The sequence below is a fragment of the Rhinopithecus bieti genome, unplaced genomic scaffold, assembly GCF_001698545.2.
Source record: "Rhinopithecus bieti isolate Rb0 unplaced genomic scaffold, ASM169854v2 scaffold_33444, whole genome shotgun sequence".
Lineage (NCBI taxonomy): Eukaryota > Metazoa > Chordata > Mammalia > Primates > Cercopithecidae > Rhinopithecus > Rhinopithecus bieti.
Window position 1 is genome coordinate 136,244 of NW_016814544.1, and position 20,223 is coordinate 156,466.

General features: G+C 38.2%; 4 protein-coding genes across 9 annotated transcripts in view; 1 reads left to right on the forward strand and 3 right to left on the reverse strand.

Moving 5' to 3' along the window:
• LOC108514874 (olfactory receptor 4C11) overlaps positions 1-20,223 on the reverse strand; it is a 416,510-nt gene that overhangs the window by 123,547 nt on the left and 272,740 nt on the right. The gene's annotated exons all lie outside the window — the stretch shown is intronic.
• On the reverse strand, positions 3,510-4,435 carry LOC108514829 (guanine nucleotide-binding protein G(s) subunit alpha-like). Its single transcript, XM_017851315.1, has 2 exons — positions 4,361-4,435; positions 3,510-3,701 (listed from the first exon to the last, which is right to left on the reverse strand). Exons 1-2 carry the CDS (start codon positions 4,433-4,435, stop codon positions 3,510-3,512), a joined length of 267 nt encoding a protein of 88 aa, XP_017706804.1.
• On the forward strand, positions 7,390-8,323 carry OR9G1 (olfactory receptor family 9 subfamily G member 1). Its single transcript, XM_017851392.1, is given in 2 exon segments — positions 7,390-7,913; positions 7,915-8,323. Coding segments are annotated over 2 exon segments (933 nt in total).
• On the reverse strand, positions 10,061-11,041 carry LOC108514868 (olfactory receptor 9G4-like). The gene is given in 1 exon segment (XM_017851388.1): positions 10,061-11,041. A coding segment is annotated over 1 exon segment (981 nt).

Sequence of the window (20,223 nt, forward strand, 5' to 3'; positions counted from 1 at the left end):
AACATAATTTTATGTATATTCATAGAACCAAATCTATTTAGTCTTTCTATATTATTTTAGAATCCAAGAAAAGAAACTTATATTTATGGTCAGAATTTTGTTTTATCTTTTGATCTTATTTGGAAATGACTCAGACATTTAATGAATATCTATCATTTAATTCAATATAACATAACTTTAAGATTTCAAATTACATGAAAACTATATTTACAGACATTTACCTCATTTCTATTATCTAATTTATTCATTTTTTATAGTTTACATAGATTAGTTATGAAAATTGAGATATGAAATAAAGCTAGTCATCATTTCTAGTTATTTTCCTATTTTTATAACTTATGAGTATCAGGTGTATACCTAAGTAGAAATCTTAAAGTTAATTGTATGAATATTTAATTATAACTTAGAAGAGATAGCTATTTTTACTAAACAAACATGATTAAACTAGCCTTAATTATCAAAGAGTTGACAAAGATTATTCTATTTTAGGCTGGGTTTTTAGTTTTATAACCTTTGGGTCAAACCCCAACACCCTAAAACATCTAGCAAAGACAAATATAAAACTCTACCAGTACACCTGGGCAAAAAGATATGTTGACAATTTGCTGATAATTTTAAAACCAGCTTTTTTATTAAAGATGCACTTAAGTCACATGAACAAAAAAGCATTTGGGTTATTATACATTTTATATGAGTGCTCATTTGTCTAAGCTATGTAAATAGAATTCCTTAAGAAATTTTTTGCCGTAAGGCACAGTGGCTCACGCCTGTTATCCCAGAAGTTTGGGAGGCCGAGGAGGGCAGATCACGGGGTCAGGATTCAAGACCAGCCTGACCAATTGGCATGGTGAAACCCCATCTCTACTAAAAATACAAAACTTAGCCAGGAGTGGTGGCGGCACGTGCTGTAATCCCAGGAGGGGTACTCAGGAGGCTGAGGCAGAAGAATCGCTTGAACCCGGGAGGCAGAGGTTGCAGTGAGCCGAGATAGTGCCACTGCAGTCCAGTCTGGGTGACAGAGTAAGACTCCATCTCAAAAAAATAAAAAAATAAGAAATTTTTTGCCAACTATGCCAGATTTTACCATGTGGAAACAACATGCAACATAATACATGTTCATACACATATACACCTAAACACATATATGCAGACACAAACAAAGATGTGATAACCATCAATAGGTAATCTAATGAAGGCTGCAGATCAAAATTTTGGGTGAAGCAATTTATATAGTAGCTTGGGTTTTATTGTTGTTTATTTGTCTGTTTTTCTTAGCCTCTTTAACATTTCTATTTTGTTTATTCAGTCTCAAATGAGTTTAGAGTTAAATTTTCAGTTGTTTACATTTTAGTAGGACTGGTTGAATTGTACTAGAAAAACAAGATCTCCAAACAGTGGTGAACTAGTAACACATCTATCTTTTTTTTTTTTTTTTTTTTGCAGGTCTGTTTTGTTTGATTAACAAATGCAGGCAAGAAAGAATTTTAGCAGGATGTGTTGTGTTTTTTGGCAGGGGCTTGGGGGTTGGTCTTTGTGTGGCAGAAAAAGCAAATTTTTTAATGCCAGACAGAGATGACTTATATTGTTTTGTGTTCAAGATTTTGACCTGTTATACCTGAGATCCTAATATTTATATATATTTACCTAGTTCTTTTTATAGATTATTAATTTTTCAATAAATTATTTCATCACCATAAACAAATTTTAGTCAGGTAAACCTAAATTTATATTTTCTAATGGTGTCTAGGTTGTTGGTTACCATGGAGCTCTTGTAATTTGTGAAACTATTAATTTAAAAGCACTTTAATACTTTAAAAAAAATATTGACTAGAACGCTGTAAGCAGTGAGTTTTATGTCATCCCCAGTAGAAAAGTCAGCAGATTCAAAGTTGGCAGTAAGAAAAAACAAGAAAGAGAGAGAACTTAGAAGTCCCTACATGTTAGCATGATAGTTGCAGGTCTTTAAAAAGAGTTTAAATAATGAACATTTGAGCTCTGAATTTTTCTTGATGTAACATTGCTTGTCAATTTTAAAATATGCATAAGCATGGACCATAAAATGTGGCTAGCTGGAGTTCCAAAAACCTGTCATGCCTTTATGTTTAAAAAAACCCATTCTGTTTCTTAGTCATCTCTTGAGAGCAAAGAAAATACTATCATTCCTGTCAGGAAATGTCAGTAGTTTAGATCAGCGTTTTAGGCCGTAGCAATTGCACTAATGGCTTTTAATTAGCCTTTCTGCACCCACCATTTAGAATATATTTTTGCTTTCAGAATAATTTTTTTAAAAATGAAGGGGAAAGAATCAAACCAAATCAAAAGAAACCAAGATAAGAGTGTTCACAAAAATTTTAACCTCGGCATAAAGATCAAACAAAATATTAAACTAGGCACAGAGACCAAAAGTGAATTCTCTACAAAAGACATGCCTCCTAGATAGAATGCAAATTCTGTAGAACTAGAGTACTCAATCCAGAAAGACCATGTCTTTACACCAGAAAAGATTTACCACAAAAGACGAAAAGTCTTTTATCACCCCAGGAGGGGTGCATAGTCCCTTATTAGGTGACTTTATAAAAAAAAACAAAACAAAACAAAAAAAATACAGATCCTGACTAATATACAAAAGCCTATACTAAAAGAGGCAGGCTCAGCCTAAGAGAAGACTCATCAGGGCAGGAAAGCGAGCCAAGGAAGTGGAGGAAAGCACAAAGGGCTCAGGTGAGCACTGCATATCAGTTCAAGAACCACCAGTTTCTTTGGATCATTATCTTTTACGGGTTCTATTTCTGACACCATGTGTGTCAACCTAAATAACAAACACAGAGAGGCTTATCTAAAAGAAAAATAGGTTGATTTGAGAATAGAGTGTTGCCATGGGAATGCAAATGTCACAGTCAACTATAGGCATATTCGGGGAGGTAATGGAAGACAAAGATTTTTTTTTTTTTAATGAGAATTATGTGATGATTTTGGAATAATAATCTTTGGCTACACAGATTGATGACAAGGGTGATGCCTGTTTTGTTGTTGTTGTTGTTGTTGTTTTGTTGTTTGTTGGTTTTGCTGAAACATGCAGAGAATTTTTATTTATCACAAATGTTAATACTTATCTTTACTTGCAGAACAGAGTCACAGAGAGATACGCAGACAAGGTATTAGTAGGGTTCAAGGGTTTTGCACAACATCTAGTACACAGTAGGTTGCTTACTAAGGACTTGCCATATTTTGCTCAAATGCCAACTTTTGGTACCATAGGTTGTCATTTAGTCATTTCTTATATAGATGTCTTTTTGGATAGTTGTCATACTACAGTTTTACCAATTAAGTATTTCAGGCCATTTTTTGTTATTTTTTTCAATCATAGTTCAAGGTCAGGTAGTAGGGGCCCCATCCCCCATCCCTTCCAGACAACAGAATAGTGCTCTTATTAGAAGTTCCTAAGACGGAGCAATTCCAGCATGTGAATTGTGATAGGACATAGCCGGGAAGATGAGAAACTGTAGCCATCACCCGGGGTAATATATTCCATCTCTGTTGATCCTTGCAGCCTGCGGGTCCTCTTCAGCGCCCTCTCCATTAAACCTATTAACATGTAGGATCCTCATCTGCTTCACAATGGTGCTTTTACCAGATTCTCCAGCACCCAGCAGTAGCAGGCGATGCGTGACCCGGTAGATGCCCAGTTGGACAGGCAGTTTCTGGGCAGATGTCCTTGCAGAAGTACTCTTTTTGTGTAAAGTTGTGATGATCTTTGTGCAGAAGTGTGTTTTTTTGCAGTCTTTGTGATAGTTTTATCAGGCATACAAGCATGAAAAACCTCTCTTAATTGCCTTCTCTGGCTCTTTTGTCACTTTTAAATTATTTTATATATGTATGTATGTATTATAGAAACATAGTCCCATTGTGTTGCCCACACTGTTTTTGAACACCTGGGCTCCAGAGACCCTCCCAACTCAGCCTCCCAAAGTTCTGGGATTAAAAGCATGAATCACCATGCCCAGCCATATTTGTCACTTGTTTTTATTTAACACTATTAACTTCATTTTGATTCTGGAAACTTTTATAAATACAACTGATATTCATTTTAGTGTTTCTCAACATGACCTACAGACAACCCACATTACAAGCACTTGGGCTGCTTTAATGCAAGCAGATTCCTGGGGGCTTGCCTGCAACCTCCTAAGTTAGAAACACTGGGGCACTCTAAGGTACAAAGAATTTGACAACCATTTGTTACTTGAGTGTTTATAACATGCTAGTCGCTGTATGTAGTCCTTATTTGAGTAAACTCCTTTACAACAACCCTAAGAAGAGATGAATTATCCCTATCTTACATATGAAGAAATTGAGGCTTTACATTGTTGACTAGTGATGAAGAACCTGAATTCTTCTCAGTTGTTGAAAGACAAATGCTTTTTCGAGGGTATCTCATCTGTCTCTAGTGTGAGCAATCAGCTCTGATTTCTTAGGCTTGCTTCCTAAACGTGATGACACATAATGACAGGCAATCTGTTGCTCAGATGAAAAACAATTTCTTCACAGACACTCCATTTGGGAAAACAAATATTTGTTTAGGCTGGCTATACTGTAGACTGATTTCTTTGTCCCTACACCTGTCTGCAAAAAACACAAATGACCTGCGATTACTGGTGCTGGGAAATGCATGCGGAATATCAAGCAATTCTGTAGTGGTTTTAGGGTATAATGACATCATTAGAGGACACCCAGAACATCAATTCTCTTGACTTGTTTCTCTTCTGAGTCAGGGTTACCCATTTGTTTATTCCATAAATATTTATTGTATATCTATTATATGCCAGGTACTATTCTAGGCAGTGGGGATATGTAACATGCAAAAGAAACAAAAACCCTTGCTCTATCCTGTGGGCTTCTATCTCCACTTTACCCCAGTGACCCAGTAAAAAAAGTAAATGGAGAGCCATACTGCCACAGGTAATTTTACCACTTAGGAACATTTTCCAGTTATTTTGTATTTCTTTACACAATTCCTAGAAAAGCCTATGAAGCTTTACAAAGTAAAATGCAAAGTTTTGGAGGAGTGGGGTCTCAATAAATGAAAATATCCTTTAAAGAGTGTTTCTTTTTTTATTTTATATTCAATATGTTTTATTCAATTACGGTAATTATACTTATAATATGAAATTGTCTAAAATGCATCCAGGGGAAACTTCTTCAAACTAGCCTCTGGGTCGTTTTAACATGTCTTTATAATCTTTGAATATTTTCTTAGTTTCTGCCACAAGATGTCCCAGACTCATCTTATGTAATCCTTGACCAAAACTTGGGAGGTTTAAGGAGCTCTGGGTCCCTTCAGTGGAAAAATGGTATTTAGCTACCAAAACTTGTGCTTTGTGTGCTCATAGCTGCTGGGTTTTCTTTTACTTTTCTTTTTTTCTTTATTTTACTTTAAGTTCTGAGACACATGTGCAGAACGTGCAGATTTGTCTTACCTAAGAATACATGTGCCATGGTGGTTTTCTGCACCTATTAACCCATCATCTAGGTTTTAAGCCCTGCACGCATTAGGTATTTGTCCTAATGCTCTCCCTCCCCTTGCCCTCCAACCCCCAATAGGCCCCAGCGTGTGATATTCCCCTTCCTGTGTCCATGTGTTCTCATTGTTCAACTCCCACTTATGAGTGAGAACATGTGGTGTTTGGTTTTCTGTTCTTGTGTTAGTTTACTGACAATGATGGCTTCCAGCTTCATCCACGTCCCTGCAAAGAACATGAACTCATTCTTTTTTATGGATGCATAGTATTCCATGGTGTATATGTGTCACATTTTCTTTATCCAGTCTATCATTGATGGTCATTTCTTAAGAGTGTGGTTGGATTTATTATTATCACAAAGATAAGAGGACTACTGGATGTTTAGTATGTAGTAGACAAGTATGAACACATCCTGCATCCATAGGGACAGCCCTATGCAAAGAAAAATGTTCCATTCCCTACACCCAGACTCCCAATGCATATTTGTGCATTAGAAAATATTGTTATAATTACATCAGTTTGAAATCTACTCTGCTCTACAGACAAAGAAAACTTATATTTTGCAAGGTCCTCCTATACAACAATTTAATAAAACCAAGGAAAGATTGTGGTTTACTTTGTTTGGAACTTTGTCAAGACTTGATGAACTTGTCAGGAAAATATCACCAATATCAACATGATTCCTGATATTTGAGTCACCAACACATTAATGATGATTCTACATGTGTCGATTTTACTATTTATATCTCACTAAGTGATCCAGCATTTATATATTGAAATTCAAATTATTTTATAATACAACCTGTATTATAATTATTTCATTATTTGTATTGTGAATTATTTTTCTTTTACATCCATTTACATTAGACTTAGGATAGTTTGCATACACATACATACATGTTTATACTTAGGTTACATCAACTATACATATTATTTCAAGAATCTAAAGGAAGCATTTCTAAATGTTTGTTTGACAAGAAGATTTTTCCAATATTATGGCATTCAGAACTATTGCTCTAGACAATATCAACTTGGGATAACTGTCCTTTTAAGAACCATGTCCAGGGCTGCTTATAGAGATGAGAAGTAATGCTGAGTCTCAATATTTTACACCCCAAATACCCATAAAGAAATCACACATTTTTTTACTTGGCAGAAACAGATAAACTCATTGGTCTTTACCCAAGCTTCACCCTAATTCTCAACCGGATTCCTTCCCTGGAATTCATGATAAATGTACCAAAGACTCCTGTGGAGTAACTAAGCAGATAATTTTTTCTGTGATTGTGGAAAAATACATTGTTATCACCCTCTAAACCATAGTGTTTAGAAGGTTTCAATTTTCATAGGCTCTGAACAATTTGTCCATCCATAGCTGGGAACAGGAAAAGAATTTTTTTTTCTCTCAGTGTCTAAATTAGACGAGCTCTTTCCTAGTTGGTTTTTATCCTATCATCTTGTTTTATTTTCTTATTAGCATTTAACATTAATTGACACTGTACTTATTTGTTTTTTATGTATCTCTCCCTTCTAAAATAAAAGCTCAGTAGGATAGGAGTCAGCCCTATCATCTTCACTGCTATATCCCACTGTCTGGAACAGCACATAGGGCTCAATAAATATTTTGTTTTTCAAGAAAAAATTAATAAACCTCTCAACAGCATGAAGGTTTTTCTGTTATTAAATGCATTTTATTACAATAAATATATTGAAGCTCAGAAAACTTCTATCACCTGCCCAAGGCAGCCAAAATTCCTGCTTAGTGTTGGTTATATTATTGCAGGTGCTTAGCATCGAAAATGCCATCATTTGGTGTTGGTTGAGGCAATTAAACTCTCTTCTACTCTATTTGTAGGTGCGGTATCCGTAAGCCATGCAGAGGAGCAATCACACCATGACTGAGTTCATCCTGCTGGGCTTCACCACAGATCCAGGGATGCAGCTGGGCCTGTTTGCGGTGTTCCTGGGCGTGTACTCTCTGACTGTGGTAGGAAATAGCACCCTCATCATGTTGATCTGTAATGACTCCCGCCTCCACACACCCATGTATTTTTTCATTGGAAATCTGTCATTTCTGGATCTCTGGTATTCCTCTGTCTACACCCCAAAGATCCTAGTGACATGCATCTCTGAAGACAAAAGCATCTCTTTTGCTGGCTGCCTGTGTCAGTTCTTCTTCTCTGCTGGACTGGCCTATAGTGAGTGCTACCTGCTGGCTGCCATGGCTTATGACCGCTACGTGGCCATCTCCAAGCCCCTGCTTTACGCTCAGGCTATGCCAGGGAGATTGTGCATCTGTTTGGTTTTACATTCCTATACTGGGGGTTTTGTCAATGCAATAATATTAACCAGCAACACATTCACACTGGATTTTTGTGGTGACAACGTCATTGATGACTTTCTGTGATGTCCCACCCCTGGTGAAGCTGGCATGCAGGGTGAGAGACAGCTACCAGGCTGTACTGCATTTCCTGCTGGCCTCCAATGTCATCTCCCCTACTGTGCTCATCCTGGCCTCTTACCTCTCCATCATCGCCACCATCCTGAGGATCCGCTCCACCCAGGGCCACCTCAAAGCCTTCTCCACATGCTCCTCCCACCTGATCTCTGTTACCTTATACTATGGCTCCATTCTCTACATCTACTCTCGGCCAAGTTCCAGCTACTCCCTTGAGAGGGACAAAATTGTTTCTACCTTTTATACTGTGCTGTTCCCCATGTTGAACCCTATGATCTACAGTCTGAGGAATAAAGACGTGAAAGAAGCTCTGAAACAATTCTTCAAGTCAGCGTAATCCAAAGTCTGAATTGACCTAAGGTTCCCAAATCAGTGCTAAGTGATAACAAACTGCTCAGAGAGGTTACAGAACTAGATTTCTATTTCTTTTTTTATCATTGAACAAAATTCAACAGAAAAAATTTTGCTTCTTTGTATTTTTGTTTGTTTGCTTGTTTGTCTTTTATGGTTTTGATATCAGACTATAATATATACTACAGAATTGTAGGTTCAATTTAATATTGATACAGTTTTTAAAATTCAGTATCTCCGATTAATGCAAAATGGAAGAGTAATACTTCTGACATCCTAAAGTAAAACCGAATTTTACTTTGTTATTTCCCCTAATATTGACCCAATTACTTTTCCTACATAGTGAGTATTGTGGAGATGAAAAGAAATCATAATATGGATCATTGATATTTGTGGGATGCACCCCAAATCCTTATAGTTAAGTACTCAAACAGCTTCCTTTGTGATAGAGGCATAAGAATGTTATGATTATTTTGATGGAAAGAGGCAGGATGTGTTGGAAAACAAATGCAGCTGAAGAGAAAGATGAGAAATGTCACAGCAAAGACAAATGAAATGGCTAAAACGATATGTCCCACATTTTTAAATTTTAATTAATTTTGTAAATGTGCTCATTCCAGCAAACGCTATAACATTTCATTAACAAAGTGCTAACCTCTGAGCCGCAAGCTTCTGATTTGAAAACTGTAACCAATAATCCTTAACTTGCCGTCTTCTAAAGGCCACTGAGTGAAATATCAACTCAACCTGCCATCACAAGGGGGTTCGGTGACAGAGTTTATATCAGAGTTTAGGGAACTGGGCTCAAGGCCAAGGCTAGTTTCCACGTGGTTAGCAACACGTTTGATTTTTCAGGATTTCAGGCATCGACCTAAACAAGTTTATCAGTTCTTAGGAATGTTCAAGGCCCAGGCTGGGTTCAGGCCAGCGGCAAACATGCAGCTTATGTCTTTTGCTCAGGACAAAGGAAAAAGAAAGGTAACTAGGGAGCGGTGCTTCCTGTTGCTCATTTGTTTCATTTTGTTTGATGTTGTTACATCACTGTGTGACCTGAGAGAGAGTACTGTGGAGTTCTCACTCCTTGTTAGAGAGAACACTCTTTTAGGATGATATGCAATTCTAAAGACACATATTTATTCATTAATTTAGAGATAGTTTTGCTGTTGTCATTGTTGTTTGTAACCTGAACAACTCTTAAACATCTTCCTAATTTATTCTCTTTACGTAGAAGGCATGAGGTTTACAAAGATCCTTCCTATATGCTCAATTAGAGCATTCTGAAGAAATTTTGAGGAAATGATTTTCTTAAAATAAATATTTGTAAAATCTTGAGCATATTTCCAGAAGTCTCACTCTTTCAGATATTCTTGTCACCTAGTAAAGATTGCTTACCAAGCTTCAAAGTCAAACTATACTCATTAAACCACATAATTTCTTTTGTTCCCCAAGATCTCCCAAAGGCAGCAAACACAATGAAATCGACGAAAGATTGAATACTGCCGAGGCAAAATACCGTATTGCAGAATGTCAAACAACCCAATACTATAAGTTTTAAATATTGCTTTGTTTTGCTTACATCACAACAAACTAATAACAATTAAAGACTCATGTGGTCAGTCTTTTAATGTCTTAAATATGACTTATTGAATTTAAATGAACTACAGAAATGCAAACAAACATTTATAAGACAATAATCTGGAAAATTCAATAACAGCATTTGCAAAGAGAATAACCTTCATGTTTGTGGTCGTATAGTCTGTGTTGCTTTCCTGAAGGCCTCTTTGATATCTTTGTTTCTCAGGCTATAGATGAGAGGGTTGAGCAGTGGGTTGATCACAGTGTAGAACAGAGCAGCTACTTTGTCCCTCTCTAGGGAGTAGGTGGAACTAGGCCTTGAATACATAAACAACAATGATCCATAGAAGAGCATGACTGAGATGAGGTGGGAAGCACAGGTGGAGAATGCCTTGCGTCTCCCTGAAGCTGAATGGATTCTCAAGATAGCCAGGAGGATGTTGACATAGGAAATCAGGATAGCAAGAATGCTGGAGAGGACTGTGAAGCCCACCACACCAAGGAGAACTTTTTCATAGACCCTGGTGTCTGTACAGGACATTTTTACCAATGGTGGTGCATCACAGAAAAGTGGTCAATGATATTTTACCACAAAACGCAGGCGGAATGTATTGGCAGTATGGGCTATGGCATTCAAAAATCCTCCTATGTAGGAGCCAGCAACAAGCCCAGTACAGAGGGCAGTGGACATGGTACCTGAGTAAAGCAATGGGTTACAAATTGCTGCATGGCGATCATAAGCCATGGCTGCCAGAAGATAGCATTCAGTGTAGGCTACAACACAGGAAAAAAACAGCTGAGCCCCACATCCAGCCAGGGAAATGCGCTTATCTTCTGAGACACAATTGGCCAGGATTTTGGGGGTATACACAGAGGTATACCAGAAATCCAAAAAAGACAGATTACCAATGAAAAAGTACATAGGCGTATGCAAGTGGGAATCAATTCGGATTAAGATAACCAAGGTCATGTTTCCTGACAAGGTTATCAAATAGAGCATCAGAAACACTCCAAATAGAATCAGCTGCCACTGGGGGTTCGCTGAGAAACCCAACAAGATGAATTCAGTCAGGATGGTGCGATTTCCCACGTCCATGTCCACAGAGGTGAAAGCCTGACTATCACAAGAAGGGAAAAGCATCACTTAGTGATTTTTGTATTGACACAAGTTAACAAGGGTATCAATTATTACTAATTTACAAATCAACAATTACTAAGAAACTTGTAGATTTTTCTCCCTTACTATCTAGAATTATAGGACTTCAGTCCATGATTTGGAAAATTACTGGAATTGGAGTCAAAATAATTTGAAAATTAGGAATTTTACTTATTAACTATTTAATGCAGGGCAAGTCTCATATTCTCACAAACATGAAAAGAAAAATGAAACTCACAAGGATAACTAATTACTTCTTTTTTTTTTTCTTTGAGACGGAATCTCGCTCTGTCACCCAGGCTAGAGTGCAGTGGCATGATCTCCATTCACTACAACCTCTGCCTCCTGGGTTTAAGCAGTTCTCCTGCCTCAGCCTCCCGAGTAGTTGGGATTATGGCCGCCCACACCACACCCAACTAATTTTTTTATTTTTAGTAGAGACAGCATTTCACCATGTTGGCCAGGCTGGTCTCAAATTGCTAACCTCTGGTGATCCACCTACCTCAGCCTCCCAAAGTGCTGGGATTACAGGCACGAGCCATTGTACCTGACTGACTAATAACTTCTTGACAGACTGTCTGATTGAATAAAGAAAACGTACATAAAAATAACACAGTCCAATATTGGGTCCATTAGTGGGCACTCAAAAATTTCACTATCTTTCCATAAGTTATTGAAAACTTCTTATGTGTCAAGTATTTATATTAACTATTAGATTATTAAAGCTGCTATTTATATTACAAATACAAATACATTTTGACCATGTACCAGTTACTATTCTAATTCTTATACTTAACTCCTTGAGTCTTGGATGGCTTGGTGGTTTGTTTTGGCCAATAGATTGAAAGGTAGGCAGCTCCATGTGGATTCAAAGCCTAGATTTCAAGAGGCTTTTTATGTTTCTCTTCTCACTTTTAGAATCCTACCACCACCATGTATATAAGCCTGGGTTAGTTTTCTGGATAAGATATCTGGCTGTGCTCACTCTGTCACCCCAGGTAACTGCAAGCTGTCCCCCAAACATGCGGGTGAGGCCCTTCTATATGATCCAGTCTACAGTGGTGCTAAGAGCTACCCACAGACATGAGCAAGCCCAGGTGAGAAAAGACAGGCCTGGCATAGGTAGAATTGCCCAAGTGATATGGTGTCTGAGTTCAAAACCAGATCTTCTTACTTGGTGGTTCTGTAATCTTGGAGAAGTATTGTAACAATTCCTAACCTACGTGTTTTTACCTCGAAAGGGGTAAGAAAACATCAATGTTAAGAAAGCCCATTTTCTGGACAGAAAATCAATCTACAAATTTTTAACTGTCATTATTCTGAGTGGGAGGGTAATTATCTGACTTAATTATAAACTCTGAGCTTGTAAAACATAAATAAATAAGGCCAAGTTTCTACAAAGAAGCAATTTCAGCCAGAATGGTGGTATCATTCAGTATCTTGCTAAAATCCTAGAATTTAACATTTTTGTCAACTACTCCCATGTAATTCGACAAAGGAGTTACAGGGTTTAGGATTGCGGGGTCCAATATTTGGTACATATCCCTGACACTAATCACCTGTATGACTTAGGAAAGTAATTCTGCATCCCAGGAACGCAATTCACCCATCTGAAAATTTTGGTTGATCCTATTCCCAGCACCAAACTTCTATGATTCCAATTTGGTAAAATCTCTTATAGAAATTATCATGGGTCAGGCGTGGTGGCTCACACCTGTAAATCCCAGCACTTTGGGAGGCTGAGGCAGGCATATCTGTTAAGGCCAGTTGTTCAGGACCAGCCTGACCAACACAGCAAAATTGTGTATCTACTAAAAATTAGCCAGGCATGGTGGTGCACGGCTGTAATCCTAGCTACTCAGGAGGCTGAGGCAGGAGAATCGCTTGAACCCAAGAGGCAGAGGTTGCAGTGAGCTGAGATTGCACCATTGCACTCCAGCATGGGTGACAGAGAGATGCTCTGTCTCAAAACAAAAAAAAGAAAGAAAAAGAAAAACTTTCATGAGACAATAGATAGCCTCACTTGTTGCAATACAGTGTGGCAGAGCAGATTAACAGTCCTTATATACACACGTATCTTGGGATATACAGGATATTACCACTGTCTTGGTTGAAGTGAGAAATTAAATTTGCTGAAGACAACTGCACCCTTCTTTTCATCTCAAGATTTGCATACATATTCTTGTGTCCTTAAAATACAGTCCTATGAAGTTATGCATATTTTCTAAACACTGCATTTCTTAATATCTTTATCTGCAAATAATTAATGCTCTCAAATTTTTGGACTCATGAACCTCTTTGAGAACTTGATAAACTCGGCAATGATAATTCTCAAATATGAATATGTACATATGTAAAAACACACAAAATTTTAATGGGTTCACAAATTCCCAAAAATCTATTAATTTGCTGGTTATGATTTCAGATTAAAAAATTCTGCTACTGGAAGATGACTGAGTTTCCTCAGGTGCTAATATGCTGTAATAAGAGAGGAGTAATAGGTATTTAAAACTAACCATGTTCAAAGTTGAATTCCTAATCTTCAGTTCCAAAAATTGATTTGTTCATTCCCCATATTGGTTAATAAGATTCCACTCTTCCAGTATCTGAAGTCAAAAATTTGGAATCAGTCTACCCTGTTTCTTTCTTATCTACTTTTCCATCTTTCATAAAGTTGTGATTTTCCTACCTTCAAAATGTATCCTGAATCTGACCACTTCTCCCCACCTCCACTCTTACCACTCTTGTTCAAACCACTATGATCTACTGTCAAGAATATTGCCATCACCTTCTAACTCATCTACACCCTTGTTCCCTATGGCATATTTTCAATGCATCAGCCAGAGTAGGCCATTAAACACATAAATAACTTGCTTCTGTTTTTAAAACCCTGTAAAGTCTCCCAATTTATTCGAACTTAAAACCCATAATCTGTCTCCCCTTACCTAAAGAACCTTATCTCCTAACATTCACCTCCTCCTTCCTTCTGCCCCAGTCTTGATGGCTTTCTCACTTTTTCTCAAATGTGCCGTCTCTGTCCCAGCATCAAACATTTTTGACTGTCTGTTCCCTCTGCCTGGAACACTATTCTCCAGATGATAGCATGGCTGACTCATTCATCTTCTTTAAGTTCCTTTCAAATGTCATTTTCTGACAAAGGTACTTGCTAACCACTCCTTTTACATTCCATGCCCCTTTCCCTCCAACAATCTTTATCCTTAATACTCTACTCTGATTCTACTGTGTTTTCCCCCTCATCTATTGTCATCCTCTAACTCCTGTTTATTAAATCTATTGCCTGCTTCTCCTCACCAGAATGCAACATCTATAGGGCAAAATATTTCTCTGTCTTGTTTATTGCTATATCCCAGCACGAGGAACAGCTCCTATGAATGAATTGACACTCAGCAAATATTTCTAGAGTGAGTAATTGGTTAATTACCATCATATATTGAAGCTGGTTTAACAAAGTACTATGTATCTCTTTTTTTTTTTCTTTGAGATAGAGTCTCACACTGTCACTCAGGCTGGAGTGCAGTGGCATGGTCTCCGCTCCCTGCAACCTCCACCTCCCAGGTTCAAGTGATTCTCCTGCCTCAGTCTCCCAAGTAGCTGGGATTACAGACACCCACCACCATGCCTAGCTAATGTTTTGTATTTTTAGTAGAGACAGGGTTTCACTATGTTGGCCAGGCTGGTCTTGAACTCCTCACCTCGTGATCTGCCCTCCTTGGCCTCCCAAAATGCTAAGATCACAGGCTTGAACCACCGTGCCCGGCCACTACTGTCTATTTCTAACCTGGTTCAAAATATTCAGAACAAGATCTATCCTCAAGTGGACTTTCCCAGCACAGTGTACTGTATCAAAATAAGAAAGAAGAGTAAATGAAAGAGAAGGCTCCCTTCCAAGACCTCAAGTCCATCCTGAATTTGAAACAAGTTACCAAATATCTGTGAATGTGAAATAAAAGGCACAGAAAATGTCTGAGCCAATCGTGCTAAAGAATCTCCTATAGAATGGCCTATCAAGATGCATCTTCCCCTGCAGCAGCCCAGGTCTCTGCTCCCTTCACTGGAGCAATAAAAATTCTTTGGTAGGAATGTGCCTTCCTGGCATCTGAAAATTACTACCAAGAAGTGAAAATGCCACACACTAGTAGTTTAGAGTAGCACAATCACTGGAGTCAGAAAAGCAAGTCACATTTTTTTTGCCCTCTTGATTTCTTCACTGTGTAAGTGAATATATGATGGTCCAGCATAGATGTAAGACTGAGTTTCAAATTCTAGGTGAGAGCAGGATGTATCACTGAATGGAATTTGATGTACTAGGGAGTCTGCACGTGCACCTGTGTGCATGTGTGGCACAGCAGTAAATCCTTTGACAGCCATGCCAGATTCTGTATCCCCCTTCTGATTTGCAGCTGAGGTCAGAGAGAGGCCAGACTTCCTAGTTGCCCCTGATCCCAGGCACTTACCCTTGGTTTGGAAGACCAGCTCTTGGAAGTGACACTTTTCCCTCTCTTCTGGTGTGTAATGCGTCTTTGTTGCACTCAATGTATGTATTTCCTCAACAGCCCTTTGAGACACCTCCCTCACACCAGCACAGAAATCCATACCTCTGTCTCCAAAGACTCAATTAGAGTTCATCTGGAGTTTGGGGACGTTAAATAAATTAGGATATGATGAAATAAGTAGTATGTCATTAAAAGTTGACTCTCTTAATGGATCTAACTCAGAATTCTGTTATATTTGGTGTATCTTATAATTGAATTTTTCCAAATTGTACTAATTAGACTTTTCTAGAAAGTATCATGTGGTCTATATTTTTTTCTGTGTGATACGCTCTTTTCTCTGTCCAGGCTATTCGCCCTTGTCTCCTCCACTGGAAATCTACTACCTATCCCTGGGGTATGGTCTGAATTGTGTCTTGGAAATGCATTTGTTGAAGCCCTAACTTATACAGTACCTTAGAATCTGACTATATTTGAAGATGAGACCATTAAAGAGGTGATTAAGTTAATATGAGGCAGTTAGAATAGGCTCAATCCAATCTGACCGGTGTCTTTATAAAAAGGAAAGGTGAGCATACACAGAGACCAGGGATATAAGTGAATGGAAAGAAAACCACATGTGAACACAGCAAGAGTGTCATCTGAGAGCTAAGGAGAGAGCTCTCAGAAGAACCCAATCCTGCCAGCACCTTCAGCTTGGACTTTTAGCTCTCAGAACAATGGGAGAGTAAGTTTCTGTTGCATAAGCCACCCAGGCTGCACTATTTTGTTATAGCAACACTTGCAAACTAATACATTCACTAGGGCCTTTTTATGCTGGAAAATCCTCATGTTTTATTTGTAAAAAGACTACTATAACTAGGAAATTTGATATATCACAGTGAAATAGTCTCTAATTTTAATTAATTTATAACATAACACTAAAAAACAACATACAAAAATTAGTACATTCTTGACCGTTAACAGTCACTGTTTTTCTGGTGAAGATTTTCACTCTAAATCTTCCCTTGGATATAAAGTTTTCTGAAATCTCTCTCTGGCCCTACTTCTCGATCTGTTTCTGTGTCCTACCTACATCTCCCTTTCTGCCTATCTCATGTAACTGCTGCACTTCTGTCCTTAATTCTTTCATTATTGAGGAAAATACTCTTATTGAAAGTGCACAGTGATTCTAAGTATTGATATTCGTTCTCTATTTTGTCTATTGCTAAGGAAATCTGTCATCTTTGTATCATGCAAGCTCAAAAATGAGAACCAGAAAGGAAAAAATCAAACTTGTTTCTAGGAGAATTTTACAGTAGATACTCTTCTCTTTTGTTTTTTTCTTTCATTTTTGTTTTTTAATTTTAATTTCCAGGATACATGTGCAGGATGTGCAGGAGGCACAGGTTTGTTACACAGGTAAACATGTGCCATGGTGGTTTGCTGCACCTATCAACCCATCACTGAGGTATACATATACACCATGGAATACTATGCAGCCATAAAAAGGAATGAGATCATGTCCTTTGCAGGGACATGGATGAAGCTGGAAGCCATCATCCTCAGCAAACTAATGCAGGAATAGAAAACCAAACATCGCATGTTCTCACTATTGAGTGGGAGCTGAACAATGAGAATCCATGGACACAGAGAGGGGAACAACACACACTGGGGCCTGTCGAGGTAGGGCAGTGAGGGGAGCACATCAGGACAAATAGCTAATTCATACAGTAGATGCCGCAACAAGATGGGCACATAACTCCGGGGACGTGGCCTGGGAATAAAGCAGGAGCTTGGAGATTGCCACATAGCGATCATAAGCCATGGCAGCCAGCAGATAGCACTCATTATACGCCAGCCCAGCAGAGAAGAACTGAGCCAGGCAGCCAGGAAAGGAGATGGTTTTGTCATCAGAACTGCAGGTCAGCAGGATGTGACAGAGGAATACCAGAGATCCAGAAGCAACAGGTTTCCTGTGAAGAAATTCATGGGTGTGTGGGGCCAAGAATCAGCACAGATGAGAGAAATCAGAATGATGTTCCCTGAGAGGCTGATGACATAAATGAAGATAAAGATGAAAAAGAGCACTCGCTGTAACCCCAAATCTTCTGTGAACTCTAAAAGGATAAACACTTTTACTTTGGTGAAATTTCTCTCATCCGTTGATTTAGGGTTCTGTGATTCCTTTCTGTGAAAATATTAATATATGTGCCATGACTTAAGATAGCCCTCACTGTATGCTTCCCCTATCATTTCCTTTCTGGAAAACTGAAAAATTCTATTGGCTCATATGAGTTTATTGCGAGCCATGTTTATGCTGAAGTTGGTATCACTCCTTTAGTATGGCTGTGAAATCAGTTGTAAGCTGCCATGAGAGATTAGTTATTAGGCACAGAACATACTGCATATCACCTGTTTTATACCTAATTTTTCCTCCTCTTTAGGAGAAGGTGAGTTGTGTATCTTCTCTTCTTGGTGGGGAAGCTTGAAAGAATGCTCTGACTTCTTTTCAGGTGTTTAAATTATTTTGTCGTTTGTCAGAGATTTGCATGAAAAAAATAATCTTATCATTCTAACCACATTTTATTATATCATTGGAAGTACATTATACTATAATTTCCTTGGAGGAAAATTGTATTTCATTCAAATTTTGTTCACAAAACTAAGAATACAAGTTTGCATAAAGTAGAACATATGTAATTTGAATAAAAAGAACAGATGTGATTACAAAATGGTATTTTCAAACCACAGCTACCTTCATGACCCTAAAATGTGCCTGGAAATGAAATAAAAGTATTAATCATTGGAAATAATTGTAGTTCCTAATTTGGATTGAATTTCCTACAGAATTAATAGGCTTTTTAAAAAGAATGAAACTGCCTAAAATAAATTGTTTGTGAAAGTATGATAGAAGGAACAATGACCCACAAAGATATTCATTTTCTAATTCCAGGAACCTGGGAATATTACTTTATATGGGGAAAGGGTCTTTCCATATATTACTAAGTTAAGAGAATTGAGATGGGGATATTATCAGGGTGGGCACAAAATGTAATTACAAATACCCTTACAAGAGGGAGGCACAGGGAGACTTGACTCGACAGAGAAGGAGGAGGTAGTGAATATGATCATGGGAGAAGAGGTTGGAGTAATGCAACCACAAGCCAAGGAGTGCCAGCAGCCACAAGGAGCTGAAATAGAAAAGGAGTGGATTCTCCACTAGAACATCTGGATGGAGCATGGCCCTGCCGACATCTTGATTTTGGCCCAGTGGTACTGACTTCAAACTTCTGAACTACAGAACTATAGAAAACAGATTTTTGTTGTTCGAAGCCAGGAAGTTTGTGGCTATTTGTTACAGCAGTAATAGGAAACTAAATAGAAAGTTATGGAAACAACCTCAGAGTCCTCTTTCCCTCAAAGGTAGGAGATGGAGAGGAATGTTGCCAGTCATGAGGGACGCGACATCACTTAGACGGCCCCTATTACCACCTACCACAAAGAAGGGTGGCATTTTGATTGCCAGTGTTCTGGGTTGGCAAGGGATGTTAATTTCTACAAGCAGATCCAAGGCTTTACACATCTCCATTTCTAGAAAAAGAAAACATGGCCGGGCGCGGTGGCTCAAGCCTGTAATCCCAGCACTTTGGGAGGCCAAGACGGGCGGATCACGAGGTCAGGAGATCGAGACCATCCTGGCGAACATGGTGAAACCCCGTCTCTACTAAAAAAATACAAAAAACTAGCCGGGCGTGGTGGCGGCGCCTGTAGTCCCAGCTACTCGGGAGGCTGAGGCAGGAGAATGGCGTGAACCCGGGAGGCGGAGCTTGCAGTGAGCTGAGATCCGGCCACTGCACTCCAGCCTGGGCGACAGAGGGAGACTCCGTCTCAAAAAAAAAAAAAAAAAAAAAAAAAAAAAAAAAAAGAAAACACAACCACCTACTCTTGGCTATTTTGCTAAGACATGGACTTAACAATGAGCTAGAAAATAAAATTAAAAGTATTTTCTTGGAACTGTACTTATATGATGAAAGACAATTTCCTTTCACTAGGCTTTTAAGAACCTATTTTTTATTTAAACAAATATCAATGCTATATTTATTGTCAAAGCACAAATTCTTCATAATAAAGAGAATTGGATTAAATAATATTTGGGTTGTCTTTGTGTATCAAGGAGGTCAAGTTCTAAGGTTGTTTTTAACAAAGCGCATTCCTGGAAACAGCTTAGTGCCAAGAATCAGGAGACCTGGATTCTGAATTTAGTGGGCTGCAGCCAATATTGAAGAAATTGAACACCTCCAGAACTCTTTTTTTCTTACCTGCCTTTCTTAGTTCAACAGGACTTTATGACATTACAGATGTGAGAAAGCACTTTGAAAATTAGAAGTTAAACCTATGCATCGCATTCCCTAAACTATGTGATTTGTTCATCTCAGCGATCCATCCGTCAGATATACTTGCTTTACCTCGCAAGGATCTCCAGTTACGCTCATGCTACGATTGCCTAGATTTTCGTGGTTCTTTTGCAGAAACTACAGTTTCTGTGGCTTTTAGAAAAAGTGGGTAATCCGTTTCTGGATCTGTTTCCAAAATTCTAATTGAGAATGAAAATTGTAAGAGACATTTCTTCTCTAGCCTCTCATTTTCTTTTTTTTTTTTTTTTTTTTTTTTTTT

What these genes read in the sequence shown, in the direction of transcription:
- LOC108514829 (XM_017851315.1), bottom strand. Translation starts at nt 4,435, where the DNA reads ATGAGATACCCTCGAAAAAGCATTTGTCTTTCAACAACTGAGAAGAAT. An exon ending in CTTCATCACTAGTCAACAAT is followed by an intron (nt 3,702 to 4,360) that starts GTAAAGCCTCAA and finishes ACATCTGCCCAG; the next exon opens with AAACTGCCTGTCCAACTGGG.